The sequence below is a fragment of the Chaetura pelagica genome, unplaced genomic scaffold, assembly GCF_000747805.2.
Source record: "Chaetura pelagica isolate M959 unplaced genomic scaffold, ChaPel_1.0 scaffold31, whole genome shotgun sequence".
Classification (NCBI taxonomy): Eukaryota; Metazoa; Chordata; class Aves; order Apodiformes; family Apodidae; genus Chaetura; species Chaetura pelagica.
Genome location: NW_009952481.1, coordinates 289774 through 307796, shown reverse-complemented (window position 1 = coordinate 307796; position 18023 = coordinate 289774). Strand labels below are relative to the sequence as shown.

The 18023-nt window shown below is 38.6% G+C and overlaps 1 protein-coding gene across 1 annotated transcript in view; it reads right to left on the bottom strand.

Moving 5' to 3' along the window:
- PRKAA1 (protein kinase, AMP-activated, alpha 1 catalytic subunit) overlaps positions 1-13199 on the bottom strand; it is a 21047-nt gene extending 7848 nt beyond the window's left edge. The window contains exons 1-6 of the mRNA XM_010008748.1: positions 13145-13199; positions 11974-12115; positions 9335-9428; positions 7552-7696; positions 6174-6261; positions 5198-5422 (exon numbers count right to left, since the gene is read on the bottom strand). Coding sequence (XP_010007050.1) covers positions 5198-5422; positions 6174-6261; positions 7552-7696; positions 9335-9428; positions 11974-12115; positions 13145-13199 — 749 coding nt within the window. The remainder of the gene's footprint in view (positions 1-5197; positions 5423-6173; positions 6262-7551; positions 7697-9334; positions 9429-11973; positions 12116-13144) is intronic.
- Positions 13200-18023: the final 4824 nt, after the last annotated feature.

Below are 18023 nucleotides of genomic sequence, written 5' to 3'. Positions count from 1 at the left end.
GTGGTTAAGAGGGCTTGCCTGGCTGAATAGGCAGCTTTGGCTGCAACTGAGGGGAAAATGGAGTTTATGGCCTTTGGAAGAAGGGTCTGGCCACTCATGACAACTACAAAGATGTTGTGAGGCTGTGTGGGGAGAAAATCAGAGGGTCCAAAGCCCAGCTAGAAGTTAAACTGGCTTCTGAGGTAAAAGATAACAAGAAATGCTTCTACAAATACATTAATAGCAAAAGAAAGACCAGGGAGAGCCACCATCACCTCTTAGATGCAGAAGGAAACATGGTAACAAAGGATGAGGAAAAGGCTGAGGTGCTTTGCACCTTCTTTGTCTCAGGCTATGCTAGAGTGATCAGCTGTACTGAGGGAGATCAGCCCCTCAAGCTAGGAGACAGGAACTGGGAACAAGAATGACCCCATCACAGTCCAGGACGAGAAGCTCAGTGATCGGCTGCACAACATAGACACACACAAGTCTGTGGGGCTGGATGGGATACACACAGGGGTGATGAGAGAGCTGCCAGGGGTGCTCACCAGGCCACTTTATCATTTATCAGCAGTCCTGGCTAACCAGGGAGGTAGCAACAGATTGGAAGTCAGCCGATGTGACACCCACATATAAACAGGGGCAGAAGGATGATCTGCAAAATTACAGGCCTGTCAGTTTGACTTTGGTGCTGGGGAAGCTGATGGAGCAAATCATCCTGAGTACTACTATGCAGCACATGGTGATGAGGCTCAGTCAGCACAGGTTCATGCAAAGCAGGTCCCGTTTGAATAACCTGATCTCTTTCAATGACAGGGTGATCCCCTTATTAGATGGGGGAAAAGGCTATGGATGTTGTCTGTCTTGACTTTAGCAATGAGGGGATTGAGTGTGCCCTCAGTAAGTTTGCAGATGACATCAAACTGGGTAAGAGTGTCAACCTGCTAGAGGGCAGGGAGGTCCTAGAGAGGGACCTGGACAAGTTGGATCAATGGGCCAAGGCCAATTGAATGAGTTTCAGTAAGGCCAAATGTCAGGCCCTGCACTTGGGCCACAACAACCTGCAGCAGCTCTTACTGGCTGGGGGAGGAGTGGCTGGATAGCTGCCCAGCAGAGCAGGACCTGGAGGTACTGACTTACAGCCAGCTGTGATTCTGTGCATATTCCCTCACTTATTGTTTCCCTCAGGAAACACTGTGTGTCCAGGTGGACAGTGGAAACAAATGTCTTTTCGAACAACGCTGAAGTGAAACTGTGATACAGTAGCTATGCACTGGTGCTCCTCAGGGCTTGCAGTGCAGTGCATCCAAGTACCACAGTATCCTCTTCTCCAGACTGCCTCGCAAGTGGCTCCAGGAGAGAGCAGCCCCAGTACTTGATGATGACACTCAGCTCCTCCTTGGCCTGCAAAGCATTGATCCAACATTTGGGGAGATTAAAGCAGGCAGCAGGGAAGCTGCACGGGCCCAGAAACTCTTCTCAAGATTTGACTGCCTCTCTGCTAAGGGTTTTGGCCTTGTTTTTATTGCTGCTTTTTGCTTGCTTTGTTTGTTTCTGCAGAGCTACAGACACTGTCCTGGAAGGCTCTCTGCCTTCCTCCACTCTACCAGAATGAAAAGACTTTCATCCGTGTAGGCAGAGCACAGGAGAGCAGGCAGGGAGGCAGGCAACAAAAAGAGCACTGCCAGGTTGGCTGCTAGCCTCTGGGAGTCATAGAATCATAGAATGGTTTGGGTTGGAAGGGACTGTAAAGATCATCTAGTTCCAGCTCCCCTGCCACGGGCAGGGACACCTTCCACTAGACCTGGTTGTTTAAAGTCCTGTCCCATCTGGCCTTGAACACTTCCAGGGAACGGGCATGCACAGCTTCTCTGGGCAAACTGTTCCAGTGTCTCACCAGCCTCACAGTGAAGAATTTCTTCCTACATGTCATCTAAATCTACCCTCTTTCAGTTTGAAACCATTTCCCCTTGTCCTATCACTACATATAAACTTATAAAAAGACCCTTTCCAGATACTGAAGTATCCAGATACTGGATACCTCCATCAGTTGTGGTCCATTTACTTAGGGAATTTAAGATTTTCCTTGAAGACCTGTTCTTTACACTTAAGAGGATTCACCTCTACAGACTACAGACTCCTGTCCCTTTCTTCCATTTCCTTTGTCAATGACCTTATCACTAGCAAAGGATTCCAACTGCAGGATTCCTTACCCTCTAATTCCTAACTGTTGTCCCAAATATCTCAGCATCAGAGTAAGCAGTTGATAATTTGGTCACCTGGCAGAGGGCGAGCAAGATTTCATCTTTTCTCTCACAGGTCACTTAAGGAGAGGCAGTTTCTGTCTCATTTACTATTTCAATCCATTCCTCCTCCTATTCTTGTGACTATTCCTCTGCAGAACAGGTAGCATCTTCTCATTATCTCTGCTGCACCTTCTTAGAAGCTTCTTCATCCCATACTAACCATGCTGACTTCCACTTGATTGTTTCTTTATATGTACAGGGGCAACTGATACAGTTGAAGGCTGGATCTCTAGCTTAGCCACAGTGCCTGTTGTGTTTTCAGACTCAAAGACCCTCTCTTCTCCTTGAATATGCTGAATAGCACTGAGCCGTGTTCGGTAGGTAGAGGCCAGGGCCCAGCTCAGTGCAGTAAGTTAGGATAGCCACAGCATTTATTTATTTTTTTCCTAAACATTCTATCACTTCATCAGGATGCCATACACTTGTTTGAAGTCTCAGACCATCAGAGGCAACAAACTTCCCAGATACCTTCCCATATTCTCCCATATGCCATGCGACCCATACCTACATTGCCATGGGTGACATTCCACAATAGCTTGTTAACCTTTGAAAAAACCAAAATAATATCTGTAAACAATTAAAGTATTTTGATTCCCCAAGGATGTTCAACATACTTAAGAGTAACTGTAGCAATGGAGAAAACATCAGAGAAGGTAATGGTGAACGTGCCATTCTGTATTTCCTCCACAAAAGAAAATCCTCTTAGACAAAAAGAAGCATAATTACTAATGGTCTCCATGACATGGTACCAAAATACAGCAACAGCTTCAGTAGAGAGTCCAAACACCAGATTAAGCTCAAGCCAGTGTTTCAATAATAAATCTCCCAGTCAAAACATCACTAAGCCCTACAGAGCACAGCAAACTGCTAACGTCAAAAACAGTCTTTAACATGTACACCAAAAAAGGGAACATGACATCCACCAGATAAACTAATATCAAGGATAAATCACTACTGTGACCAGAACCATTAACAGAGATAATAACTACAAATTCCATCTACAACACTCTGGTCTGATCCATTATTACCTCAAATCCTTTGAGCCCCACACTGGGTGCTAAAAAAAGGGCTGCTGCAGTTTAAATCCAGCCAGCAGCTAAGCCCAAAAAAGCCACTCACTCCCTGCCAGTGGGAGAATCAGATGGGTAAAAGTGAGAAAACTCGTGGTTTAACTTGTAAAACTGTGCAGAGAACAAAGCAAGGAGCGAGGAAAGTGCAACCCAATAAAAACAAACACTGCAAATGAAAACAGTTGCTTACCACCAACTGACTGATGAGCCACAATCCCCAAGCAGCAGTTTATCCTACCAACCTCCCTCCTAGTTTTATTGCTGAGCATGACACCATATACTATGGAATATCCCTTAGGTCAGTTGGGATCAACTGTTCCAACTGTGTCCCTTCCCAGCTTTTTGTGCACCTCCAATATACTTGCTGGCAAGGCAGTGAGCAGCAGAAAAGGCCTTGACAATGTGTAAGCACTGCTCAGCAACAACAAAAACATCCATGTTTTAACACTATTTTATGTGCAAATCCAAAATACAGCCGTATACAAACTACTATGAAGAAATTTATCCCAGCCAAAGTGAGTACAATGGACCAACCTCTGGTCAGTGTGATCCTGAGAAGATGCCTCAGCACAAACATGCTGAACAAAATACACTTTTATCAGAAGCAACCAGTTAATTTGGAAGCAGAAAGAGCTCTTCCTATACCACCAAAAAGCACAGTCCCAGCTGGTTACTTGAACCCAGAGGAATACATCTGTTACTATTCATTGCAGAGGGCTTCTCCACTTGAATCTACACACACCTCCCCCTAGAAGAATTAAGGTAATCAATTAAAACTCAGTCTGTCCTTTGAACTGTGAGATGATATGTCTTACAGCTACTAGCTCTGTAACCAACATTTTTCAACATCTTTTTCATACTGTCTCTCTGCTGGACTTACTTAATACAACTATCTAAGCTAAGCAAAGTTCCTACTTGCTTAAGTTTTACAATGCTTTGTTCTCACATAATTTCCAAAAGTGTTTCCCCACTGTAATAAAGTACCAAGGGTAGGTGTACCATGGGTTTTTTTGTTCTGCTGAAAGAACATGAACATTGTTGACTTCCTAACTTCCAACTCTAAAAGAAGCAGAATTTTCACTAAGGTAGTATATATCAGAGCTCTCTTACAGTACTTTACAAAGGAAACAGAAAAACCTAATTAAGCTGCTGCATCACATACAGCTCTATCAGCTACCTTTTTTTATTATTTATTCATTCCACTCTACACCTGTCAAAGAGTCACCTTCTCCAGAATCTCCTCCTGCAATCTAGAGCTTGCAATGGCTACTTGTACCTACAAACTTTAACTTAACAGTACTCAATGCAATAATTATCACTCATACACAAATTCATGCCAGCATTTTGAAACTAGCAAGTACTGTCTTGCATGTGGAACATTCAGAGTCTTAAGAGATTCAGTGTCTTTAAAGAGTATGAAATATTAATAGAAATGGTACTTATCAGATTAAAGAGCCATAACTTCCTCTCAGACATTTACAGTCCAGAACAGCAACTCTTAACAGCAAAGACTTTTTTTTTGCCCAAAGAAGTGAATACAGTGTCGGTTTTGCAAACCATTCTGCAGGTAAATAGCTTTCGTATAGCAGCCTCAAACCCAGAGTTTCTCAAATTTTTCTACACATAATGTATATAATTTACTTTACTGTGACCTCCAATAAATACTTCATTGGCCACTGGAGATCAGAAACACCACAGCTAAAGCCAAACCACCAGAAGTTCAATTTTTCACCTCAGTCTATAAAACACAGACAAGCTGCATGAATTATTTCTTTCCTCTGCAGATTTGCACAGAGATTATCATTCCACCATCCTGTGACTCAACATCAGTTATTGCTTTACCTAATGTCTCTGATAGTTGCTCTCTTCATTGGATCCACTTGCAGCATGTGCTTCAAAAGACTAATTACAGACGGATTCAGGTACTGAGGAGTATAAAAGATACCATCACATATCTTCTTAAAAAGGGTTGGTACATGATCATCATCAAATGGAAGCGTTCCACACAACAAAGCATAGAGTATAACCCCACTGCTCCAAATATCTACTTCTGGACCTGCATATAATCTGGGAAAAAGTTAACGATTAGTGATTTGTGTTTAACACATTGAAATAATTTTTTTTTCTCTACTTTCATACATTGTATCACAATAAATAAAAGCATATGAACTTGGGACAACTAATCTGCCAGTAGAATAACATTGCAGTTCCATGCCATGCCTCCCTTAACTTTAGTGTCCTTCCCCGTGAAACACGTAACAGGGCACAAAGTACATAGTTTTCCTCTCTATTGTATAACAATAATTCACGAATGTAATTTAAGACAACAGCAACCTGAAAGAAACTTGCACCTACTACCAAGAACGTCCATGTTATACATCACTATCACTGTTACAGTGGAATTTGTGCAAAGTCATCTATCTCCCAAATATGAGAGGCTGAAAAGTTTAACCTAAGTCCATAAAGTAGAACTTATCATGTATTCTGTGCTGCTGTCTGAACAGACCAGACATTTGGCCTTCAATCAGCAAGAGGCAGTATTAGAGTGGGTAGCTGAAAGCAGAGGTTTTTAAAGCAGTTCAGGCACACTGTACATACTGATTTGGGACATTAGACATCACCTCCACCTTACAGGAACTATTCAAAGCTAGCTGACAGAGCCTCAAATAGTCATGAAAAGTTATCAAGACAATTAAAAGTTCAGCCCACAGTTTCTCAGTATCAAGCCTGTCAACTGCATTAGTTTTGTAGCCTTTAGAATCAAGCAGTAACATGACTGAAGTACATGCACACATACATGCAATATAAAACAAACTACCTTCCAGAAATTACTTCTGGTGCAGCATAGTTAGGGGAACCACAGCTTGTTCTTAGAAATTCTCCATCTGACATCATATTTGACAGACCTGAAAGTGTATAAGAGTAACCACTAAAAATTCAGAGTGCAAAAAGTTTTCACGCTCAAATTAGTTTCAATTTAACATCAAAATAGTACGGGAGGAAACTGTGGCACTCAGTTAATCATGCCTAGTTTCTTTAGTAGAGGCTGCATGATGAAGACTACTATAAACCAGAGAACTCAGCTTCCAAGAGGAATTATGCCCTTTAACGGGGAGGGGTGGAAGATTAAAGACTACAGCTTGGCTAGCTTTCACGTTCTATTATACAAAAGCTCTTGTTTAATACACTAGTTATTATTAACTGAGTGCTACAGCTTTGCTGACACTTAAGATACAGGAAGATATTTTTTAAGTTCCTGTACCTCATTTCTTCACCAGGGAAGCTATTTCACCTAAAACATTTTCTACACACAAGAAATCAATGCTTCCCAGCGTCCACATACTTTAACACCATATTTTTAAAAATAGACTTAGAATACTCAGCATTTCCTAGCACCTTTCATTAGAAACCTCAAAGTGCTTTACAAGGGCAGGTATTATGCAGGAGGCCTACAAGAGATACATCACAATGACACAGCAGTATGGGTATCTTACTATCCTTATAAGGTCAGGTTTTCTAATTCAGACAGTTCCAGGAACTAGCTGCCAGTCTTCTCAGCAGCTTACAAATAGCTAGCATAAACAATTAAGTTTTCTGAGTTAAGCAGGTATATAGCAAAAAAATACAGGAGTTTAACAAACCATTATTATTTTAGCTTTCATGCTTTAATTACTTTTCTTCACTCACATCTTTATAGAGTTTTTAAAGTGAATTTAGAGTAGTTTCATAGGAGGAGTAGTGTATTTTACTATAAGCATGTGGCTCCTAAACATGATGAACTGCCCTTGCATTATACTTCCAAGAGACCTAAGCACCTCTGTTTTATAAACAGTGAAATAGGCAATAGGAGTGAATTTTGAAGTGGAAAGTTCAGGAACTAAGTCTACTTAAGATTTCAGAGAAAGTACTGCTAAGCAAAACCAAACCAGTCAGTCCACAATTTCAGCCAGTCACAGAAAATACCTGAAAAAAAAGCTTGAGAGAGAAACAAGCTCTACATATGTGCAAGAACACAATTTTTTGTTTTAAATTCATACTCTTCAGGTTCTTGTATTGTACCCTACCACCAGGATATTCAAGTATACATATTTTATTTATTTTCCCCATAATAATACGGGAATAAATATTTCCTATAGTAATTAACAGGATCTGAATAACAACAGAATTGCAACCAGATATAAAATAGCAATACTTACCAAAGTCAGCTATCTTAGCATTCATGTGTGCATCAAGCAGTACATTTTCAGGCTTTAGATCTCTGTGTACTACCATATGCCTGTGACAGTAATCCACACCAGAAAGGATTTGTTGGAACAGCCGTCTGCTTTCCTTCTCATCAAGCTAAGGCAGACAAAGTTTTTAAACATAAGACAGCAGAAGGTAACTTTTTCTTCATATATGCATGAAAGGAATTTTTCCCATTACCTAAACTTATCATTTATAGTTTTGATAGTTTATACAGCAGATTATCAGAATCTATAGCAGAAGGCTTCATAACTTACATAATTTTGTTGGTACCACAGCTCTAAAAATACTAAAGCAAAACATACCCACCAACAGAAAGTCGCTGCAATTTCTCAGTCACACTTCTGAAACTGATTAGGCAGTAAGAAACACTAGCATCTAAACATTCACTTTGTGTAACAGGAGTATCAATGAACTTCAACATTTAAGCACAGCATCAGATTTAAGTAGACAAAAGCTGCTGACAGGGAGCACAGAAGTGGTAAATTTGAGACACTATTTATGCTATTAGCAGCCAGCTCCAAACAGCAAACTTGGCTGGGCATTTCCTACAAACAAGCCCTAGTCCATGTCAAAGTTTGTTTTAACAACTAACTAAAAGTATCCTGGCCATCTAGATGGTTTGCCAAGTGCCTTCAGACCTTTCACACAAACTGTTCTAATAGTGTAAGAGTAAGTAAGGGGCACAGTGGTAGTCTTCCAGTAATGGGTAATACCAAAGACATAGTTTTTAGCTAATCGGTTTGTACACAGCAATTTTAAACTAATGTCTCAGTGGAGGGGAAAAAAATGTTATGACAAATTCATACATAAATATCTGAAACATGTTAACAGATAGCCATTTTTTACTTTCAGAACAAGAGTCAGTCATGAAATATATTTTAACTACTACAGCAAAATTCATGCTTCATACATAAAAACAAACCTTCATTTAGCAGGTTATGCTGTTCCCAGCTCCAGTAACACAGTTAGCACAACTAACACCATTTCATGAGGCAAGCTGCCACCCTAGTACTGAGTGTGTCACGTATTAGTTTCCTTTCCTTTGTATTAGGTCCTGCGAACCACAAACAAAACAGCTTTCTTCTTTCCCTCTCTACTGGCCGCAAGATTCCTGGGTGCCAGGCTGATTACTCCCCTCCCTCACCAGTCTCAAAGGTCCCAGGTACTCGGCCAGCCAAATGTTGCTGATGACCCCCCTGCAGAGACTAGAAAAGCATAACAGAAAACAGGGTACTGTTCATAAAACCAAGTAGTCCTAAGTGGGGAACCTCAACCAGAACCGCTGCTGGACAGTGAAACCCGTTACCCCTTCAGTAGCCAGGGATGTTGCAGTTGTGCTCTGTGTCCTCCAAGGATTAAGTGACTCATTTTTTCATACAATTTTGGAGTCGGGAACTTGACTGTTATATTGATAAAGCAAACTATGTATTAAGATCTGACACAATCTGCAGAGGGTATAGGTGATTCAAGTTGTATAATCAATCTGTACTACACTGCTTATAAACTGTACTACATTGATTCTGCTTGTAGAAACACTGTGCCACTCTACTCAAATTCTGGGCTATGCTAGTAGTAATATCCTTTTAAGAAAATAAAGCTTTCAATATATAATTCTGCCAAGCATCCCGAAAAAGAACCTGTCTGTCCCCTAAGTGTCAGGTGACACAGGAATGTTGCAAAAGCAGTAACAGAATGCAAGTAAATTATTTGTAGAGTTGGATTACTTCTTACCCTTCCATTTTTACAGATATAATCAAACAGCTCTCCTCCTGAAACATATTCCATAACCATGAAAATGTCAGTTGGTGTACTGATGACCTGGTACCTGATAAGAGAAGGTATCTATTAGTCTACACATTCAGTAAAAGATGCTAGTTACAGTTAATTAAAAATCAAAATTCTGCAGAGATAAATATTTTAAGCAGACAGCTTCCTGCATTGAGAACAGAATTCAAAAGGACTTTGGAAGTGTCTCAAAAATAAGACACACTTCAACCTTAGCACACAAAAAATCTGACTTGACATAAAGTGTTTCAAGACTAGAAAGCCATTCATAAAATAGTAATTATATTTTACAAAGACAGTCACATTTGTCATTAGTATTTAAGAATATTGACATTTTGGTACTTTTATTTTTATCATTCTACTTCAATTAATTTTCAAAAAACAACCCTGAAGTTTGGAGTCTATGGCTGAACTTCCCATTTCAGAGATTTTATTTTGTTCTACATGTTCTTACCTAAAAGTAGTTTACTTTTTTCCCCTTACAGCAGGTGAAAATGTACTCTTCAGCCAAAATTCAAATATGATATTAAGAAGATAGAAGGTAGCAATTAGATTAAAATCAATGCTTCAAGGTACTAAACTTAAGCATGCAAGTATCTGAATTGTAATAAATAACTGAATTAACACACACTACAGAAATGCAACATTCTTCAAAATGTTGAATTCTATAACCTCAATGCTCTACATTGAGGTAGTTATCAACTTAAAGAGTTTCACCTAACATATTCCAGTTCAAGACCTTTCACCTTTACTAGTCTTCTCTCTAATACCTCATGTATGTAAACACGAAAAAAATTCTGAAGCTATGGCTGAGACACTACTACAGAAATTGTATTTTAATCCTTTTAATTCAAAATTTACAGTACTGCCTCTCTACAGTCAGGTCATTTTTCTGGTTATAGAAGAGGAGATAGTGGAATAGTTACATATCTATAATACCAACAAGGTTATCAAACCACACAGAATAGATGACCAGAATGCAAAAAGAGAATTTTATGTAAGAAAACAAGATGCTTTCTATTGCTAGATGTCAAAAACCATAAGAGGAGGTGCTCCAAAGGTTTTTATTTAAAGCATGATAGAGAAAAAAAATATTATTGAGACAATCTTGCAATTGTATACACAGTTATAGCAACATATGAGTTTCTCATAAAGTACAGCAATGTTCCAAATTAGATGTTGACTAATTCATAATATTAAGATGAAGAAATCTGTTTACATTTACCCCAAATATCTTGAGCCGTTATCTAGCAGTTCCCCAATTCAGATCCTCACAACATAAGCAGCATGATCCTAAGCTACCTGCAAGTCTACTTGCACAATAGTATCAATTACATTTACACACAGGCTAATAAGCCTTCTGCCTTAGAAATGCAGGCTGACCAATTGAGAAGTTGAGGATCCATCAATTTCTCCATCATCTTCTACATCTTGTCCCTTCCCTCCACAATTCCCCAAGAAATTGTCATCTGAAACCAGTTAAGCTGACTTAACAGTTCAGCAGCAGCACAAGGACACACTCCTGTCCCACCGCCGTATCTCAGTTGGTACAATGACACTTCCTATTTCGCTTTGGTTTCAGGTATGTCCTCTGGACTCCTTTATTAACTCTATCTGGCAGCACCTGCAATTTTGTAGCCAAAGTATCTCAGTAGTCTTCTGAAAGCTAATCCACTGAAGAATTTAACCGGTTCTTCTTACACAATCCAACTTAACTTCAGTGCTAGGAGCTGTTACCAAATTAAAGGGAATGTACAGGGATGGCATCTGTCAGTGGCAGGGGGATCTGTCAGACAACACTCTGCCATAAAGAAAAACTAATACAAACACCATGATTAAGTTAGTGAAAGTCACCAACACTCTGGAGGCAAAGGTTAACTTTGCAGGAAACAAAGGTAAAAAAAATTAATGGCGTTTATAATTCATTTCCTCAGACTACACGTATGGGGTCTACTCTGGGACATACCTAATTGTACTTGAAGTCAACTAATGGAGTATTGATCAACTAACAGATGTAAACAGGCACAGGGTAAATACCACATTTAGACAAGTGGTAGCAGCTATACTGAAGAATTCTGACATATCAATTGCATTTAACAAACTGTACATCCTTAATTCAGAAAAATCTCCAAGAACCATCTACACTGGAAAAACCACAGATCACTGACCAGCAACACATCTAAAGTAAGAAAATAATAAACTTAATAAATAAAAGTCCTTTACAATCATCATCACAATTCATTTTCTACACAGAAAAAAAGATTAATTTTAACCAGAAAAAGAAAACTGAAACAGTAAACTGAAAACTGAAAACAGAGATGGATGCTAGTAGAAGTATCTGTGATGTTATAAACGTGTCCAAAGAATTTGTGAGCTAAGATCTAATAGAAGCTCTGGCCTGCAGAGATCAGTATTGTGAAAATGCAATACAGAGAACATGGAAAATTGTTGTGTACTTGGAAGCTAGTTACTTTCCTGACAAGATACTCTTAGTAGTATTGCTCTTTAAACATGTTTTAGATCATTTCAGAGAACAAAAAGACATTACTGCTTAAATACATTTGATTATACCAAGCAAAACTTACAGCTTAATTATATGAGGATGCCTGAAGAGTTTGAGGTTTTGGATTTCCCTGCGGATTTTTCCTACAACATCAAGGCTGCGAATCTTCTGTCGATTCAGGATCTTCACTGCAACTTTATGCCCAGTTAATTCATGTTTGCCAACTGCAAGGAACAAGGAAATAGTCAGGGTTTTCAATTGTTCAGTAAAGACATTAACTTGCACATTTCAACTGCTGCCAAGAAATACAAGATGCTAGGATTCCACAAAACCCCATTATCTTTGGGTTGAAAGATTGAGGTTGAAAAGGAGGTTGAAAAACAGATGGCACATAAATTATTCTTCCCTACTCCAATCTATCCCACAATTCTATTATTAGAAGATGAATAGGATATGGAAGAAAAAAACCTTAAACCTAACCCTCAGAAGTCTTGCAGCATGGCCTCATTTTTGCACTACTGCAAACAAAGCATAACCCAAAACACCACCATTCTTGCTAATTAGAAAAATCATTTCCTCTCCCAGCACAAGTCACACCAAGCTTCTGGCTCACTTGGTAACCTATGCAGACATGTTCTCCGACAAGTTCTTCTACTTTTATCTGCAAGACTTGCACTAACTATAGAAATCTTTACTATCTTTTCCCTCAAGAAGAATGTTTCAGCAATTACTCTGAATTACCACTAACAGCATTAGATCAGTTGACTTGAAAAATAATTATTCATCTGTCCTTGGAGCAGCCTGAGTCTATATAAGCTCCAGAGTCCCTGCAGTAAACACCAGAGCTTTTATTATATAAAATAGGCAGCAAAAGCTACAGGAAATACACAAAAGAAAACCCAAGAATAATGATTAGAAGAAATGCAAATTTGCAGCCTCGTGTATTTATCACTTTCTTTCCCACTTCTAGCAGTTTGATTTTTCTTTCAACAGAGGAACTCAAAGTGCAGAATATCTCCTAGACAACTACCCCTCTTCAAAGTCCTTAAGTTGGCAGGTGCTATTGGAAGTAACCACAATGAAGTTGCTAAGAATATTTTTCTTAACTCAACATTGGATCACAGACAAACTACAGAAGTATCTTTCCCACTAGAACGTTTCAGTACCTGTATTAGTTTCTGCATGCAGCAATTGCAACTACATCACTGTAATTCCTACCTTTTGAAGATAAGGCATATTCCAGGGACACTTACATGGTTCATCCTTATTCATTTGAATGGATATTGCCAATAGGTCTGTGCTGAGCATCCTACTCACTCATCTGGATGCCTCTCCTCACTTGAGGATTTAACTAAGCCCCAGGCTTCAAGATTTACTTACATACATCCGTGGGAAGCTGTAATAAACAGCAGTAATCCACAAATATCTCTCTGCACTCAACAGGTAATTTTCACAGGATTAACCAACACTTATCAATCTGTAAATCTCAATCTGAACACAAGACTTTCCTGCTGCCTTTTGCCTCTACATCGAGCTGAAAAGCAATGTGAGTGAGAAGAAATTCTTGGCAGAGATAGAAATAAGGATAAGCATCTGAGTGATTTTTCTTACAAGAAGATAACCACTGTGTAAAATAAAGCAGCTTGTCTAAATTCCTGTAGGGAAGTAACCAAGTAGTGCATTAGCCAAGACCTTGAACCATCACAATTATGGTGAAATACCTTTTGTGCTGGACAATATAGAAAGGCTCCCACGGCAAGGTGAAAAACATCCACTCATTCAGAGAGGCCATTACCTAAACATGGCCACAATAACCAAAACACTGGATAGGCATACTTCCCCTTCAGGGGAATGCAAGACAAAGTCCACACCCATCACAAGTTCTAGACAGACCTCAAAGCATTGGTCTGAGAGTGTCTAGAACTGTAAAAATCGTATCACCTATAAGAATTATTTGCTTTCAACTACATTTATACTTAAGGCAATTACATCTCTTTTTTTTTTTTCTTCAGTTCCAATGTGACTGAAGTTTTAAAGGAAGCAAAACAAATATGCTCAAATGCTAAGGAGTAATGAATCATTAGCTTAAAATATTAAAAAAGCAGCTATTCCATTTGAATTATGAAGTCTACCTATTGATAATATAAACTGAAATAAGCCATTAAGTATTTAAAAAAATAAACCTTGAATCAATAAGTTAAATTTTAACAATAATTTTTGTTAGCAGGAAACAGTTTTTTTAGAAACTTAACCACAGTTACACAAGAATTTGCAGCCTCCTTCCTTTACAAAGCACATTTCAGAAGATGATTAATTTCGGAAATAGCATACAAATTTGAGCAACTGTACAGCTTAGTGTATAAATACTCAGCTCTGACAACCACTGTATTATAAAGTCTCATTTATCAGCTACTTTGTTTCTTTTCTGATTTGTCAGTCTACCTTAAATGAAAACTGGAATTTAATTAGACCACAGAAAACACTCAGCCATAATAATCTTCATTCCATATGCAAGCCATGTAAGAAACAAGTTTTCCAAAACACTTTTTTTCAAATTAAACAGTATCATTTGCAGCTGACCAAAATAAATTCCAGTTGTCCCAGCCTTCAAGACTGTGTGCCTCAACCCCTGATTTCCTTCATTGACTGGGAGGAAACAATATTTTCTGCTTCTTTAACTCTGTTTACCAACTTGAAAAAAGTTATTGTAATGAAAACATCCTGTGTTTTTTTGCAGGTACAAAAATATCCCCAAAAGCCCGTTCACTTGCTTAAAATATTTCAAACTGAACTGCTATTTCCTTCAGTAACTAGCCTCCCTTTTTAAATTCAATTTAAGATTTTAACAAGTTTCCAATTGCCATGTACTTCATGAAACAGAACGGTTTGAATATGGTTCAAGGTATCCATTACCAGGAAGACAGCAGACACTAAGTGGTATTAGTGCTGACTACTCTTGAATTTCGCATAAAAACAGAACTGAAAGCAAGATCTCAGACGATAACACCATGTTGAAAAGTAAGCTGCCAGTGTTATTTTTCTGAAACCTACTTTATATTAACCTCTTGACAGACATTTTACTTATAAAAGGGAAGGCTCACAAATGAGAAGTAATCAAAATAAATTTACATTAGTCACCCTAATTATCAATCATCTCTCAGTCCTTCAAAACCACTGCAAAAAGAAGTTCACTTTGCAGACCTAGTATTGTTCTATTGCGTATTTCCAAGACAATGACATAGTCTCAAAGCAGCAGAGACTTTTTTTAATTACTAAAGAAACCATCTCTAAACTCCGCTCAGCAGGTCTTTACTGGAAAACTGATTAAGAGGCCATGAAAAGTACAACACTTACAAAATACAGGTACCAGTCATGATGTTTGTAGAAAAAAGCAGAACACGCCTATGTTGCATGTAAAGAAACATTTCTGCAATAGGCCAAAAAGCTAACACAAGGCTTAGAAGAAAGTAGTCTTTAAAAGTATAAGCTAAACAAACGTTTCCAGTAACATAAAAAAAAGAGTGAGTTAATGATGTACAATTGATATTGCCACACAACATGAGATAGCAAACTGATCTTCACTGACTATTTCCATTTCTTTTACTGCCTTGGCCAAGAAGACCTATTTACATCAGTTTTTAAAAACCAGAGTTTTTAACCTAGTTCTACAGACTTGAATAACTGTTTAGTTACAACCTTAAGTACTAACCCTCATTGTCTCATTACACAGCACCAGAAGTCTGACCACTTTATGAATGCTAATTTGATTCCCCCAAAAAAACTGGAAATTAAAGTTTCTATTTGGTTTTAGCAGGAAACGGCAGCAGTGGAGCTTTTTAAAAAAAAACCAGTAACATTTACAAAAACAGGGATAGATGTTTTACATTGCATTATGGTTAAGTTTAAATAAGAATGCATCTCACACAAGTGATTTAGGCTCAGTACTCTCTTCTATCCCACAGCTTTTGAACTCTTTGGAATTTCAGCTTTTCCTAGATGATGGCTATAAACAGCCACCTCCTCCATGACCCATCTGAGGCACAGCTAAGTGATTTCAGTCAGTCAGTAGTTAATTCCAGCTAGTAAAGCCAGATGAACTGTTAAACTGGAAAAACATCACATCAGTATGTTAGTGTGAGGGTAAAAGGCTAATCAGCACAGTGAATTCATCTGATAGTTTTCTTAATGGTAGGAGGCCTTTAATAATTACTAAGTAAAGCACTGGTTTTCCAGTTCAACCTTTTTTGTGCTGCCACTGCTGTTAAAATTGAAAATTTGCTTTCAAGTAGCCTGACCCCCTACATCATGTGAACCCTAAATTAATTTATAACATTATGATATTTGTTACAGTTTTTCCACTTATTGTCAATTGATGACTGTATCAGTGTTACCAAGGAAAGAAAAGTATGAGGATTAGAGGAAACCAAACAAGAAGTATGTTATTAAATGAAGACAACACTTGATCAAGAGGAAGACCAGTGCATCATTGATAAAGTATTTTATTAAGTACAGCTAAAACAAGACAAAACTAATAGTACACATCTAGGGACAAGGAAAAAAATACCTTAGTTCATGTTTGTAAGCAGAATATTTGTACACGACCACCAATACTTGTTTCCAGATCCTGAACAAATGCCCAAGCCACATAAGGAAGGTATTCAGCAGGCAGAATTATGCTGCATTTCACTAAAAAGTGACTTCTCCCCCATCCTTAACAAAAATATGTTCATACATGCATGTGTGTACTCCTCATATCATCAACAGTTACAAACCACCCTGAAGGAACACATGAACATCAATCAAAAAATACAGGCAGAGAGGTATTATGGAAATAGAGCAATAATTAAACTGGCAAGTCTTTTGTTGTTTTTTTGGTTTTCTTCAATTAAGTGCTTCAAGCTAACTATTTCATGACATATTAATAGGAGTACCATTAACTAATATTATATATTATAAAATTGCTCCACAAATTGAAGGATTGTCAGTGTCAGATACATTTATTTCAATACATATAAGAACAGCAGCAGTAATGCAACAGTGCTCTTTGAAATTTAAGAGCATATTACAACATTTATGGCTATGCTAACCTTAGTTTTGTGCAGTGTGCACCGAGGAGAAAACCTAACAGATCTTTGACTCATCATCAAGCATGCAGTCTCACACTGAGGAAAGGGAATTCGACGCCTGCCTTCTGCCTTATCTCATTTCCTCTCTATTTAAGAGGGTGCTAAGTTCCCAAGGAAAGGAATGGTATTCCAGCTGCAAGTGGAGGGTCACTGCTCCCTCGGAGCTGGGGTATCACTTAATAAGCCGGCCTTGAAAAAAGGGGTCTCAAAAGCTCCTACTCTCCAAATATTTTCTGCTGCTTTCATAGACACTATTAGACACAAATATGCTCCTATTTCCTATACCTCACTAATTTCTTCCAAACACACTAATAGCTGAAAGAGCTTGTGCAGGAAATATACAACAGGAACATGTACACTGCAATGTTATGTTGAAAGTCAGCTACCAGGTTAGATATAACACGATGAGCTGTGTTTTACATGGGTTATAATAATGAGCAACCCATTCGGTTAAACATAAAACAGCCTTATAAAGAATACAACCCGAGTCCTGTCTAACTTGTTTCTGAAAGGATGGTTTCAATTTGCATATACCAATACTTGAGCAGTTCTCACAAACAACACAGCAGGAACAGCGTAAGTTACTGATCAGTTCTGCCACCTGTGGTGGGAAGTTTATTTTTTTCTCTATTAGGCTTCAAATTTGCATCACAGCATCTGCACTCCTACCAGGAAAAGTTTTTAAAGTCTAAGCGGAAAAAAAACTTTGATAACTACTGGTCAACTAGACTTAGCCTACAGTCCTCTCATATCCGCACGTCAGCTGTGTCGCCAGGTAAACAAACAATTCTAAGGCTCCGCTTTTTGCACTTACTTCTCTCTTGGTAAGAGAAATCTTGCCTTCTTAATAAGGCGCAATTGCTCGCACTTGTGCAGCAAAAGGCAGCGTTACAGACGGCTCCAGGACCCAGACTCCCCCTTTACCCGGTGCCATTTAAAACAAACGCAGCATCACTCGCTTCCAGTAACGATTTCCGCGCTCGCGGAAGACGAAGCTGCTCTCCCC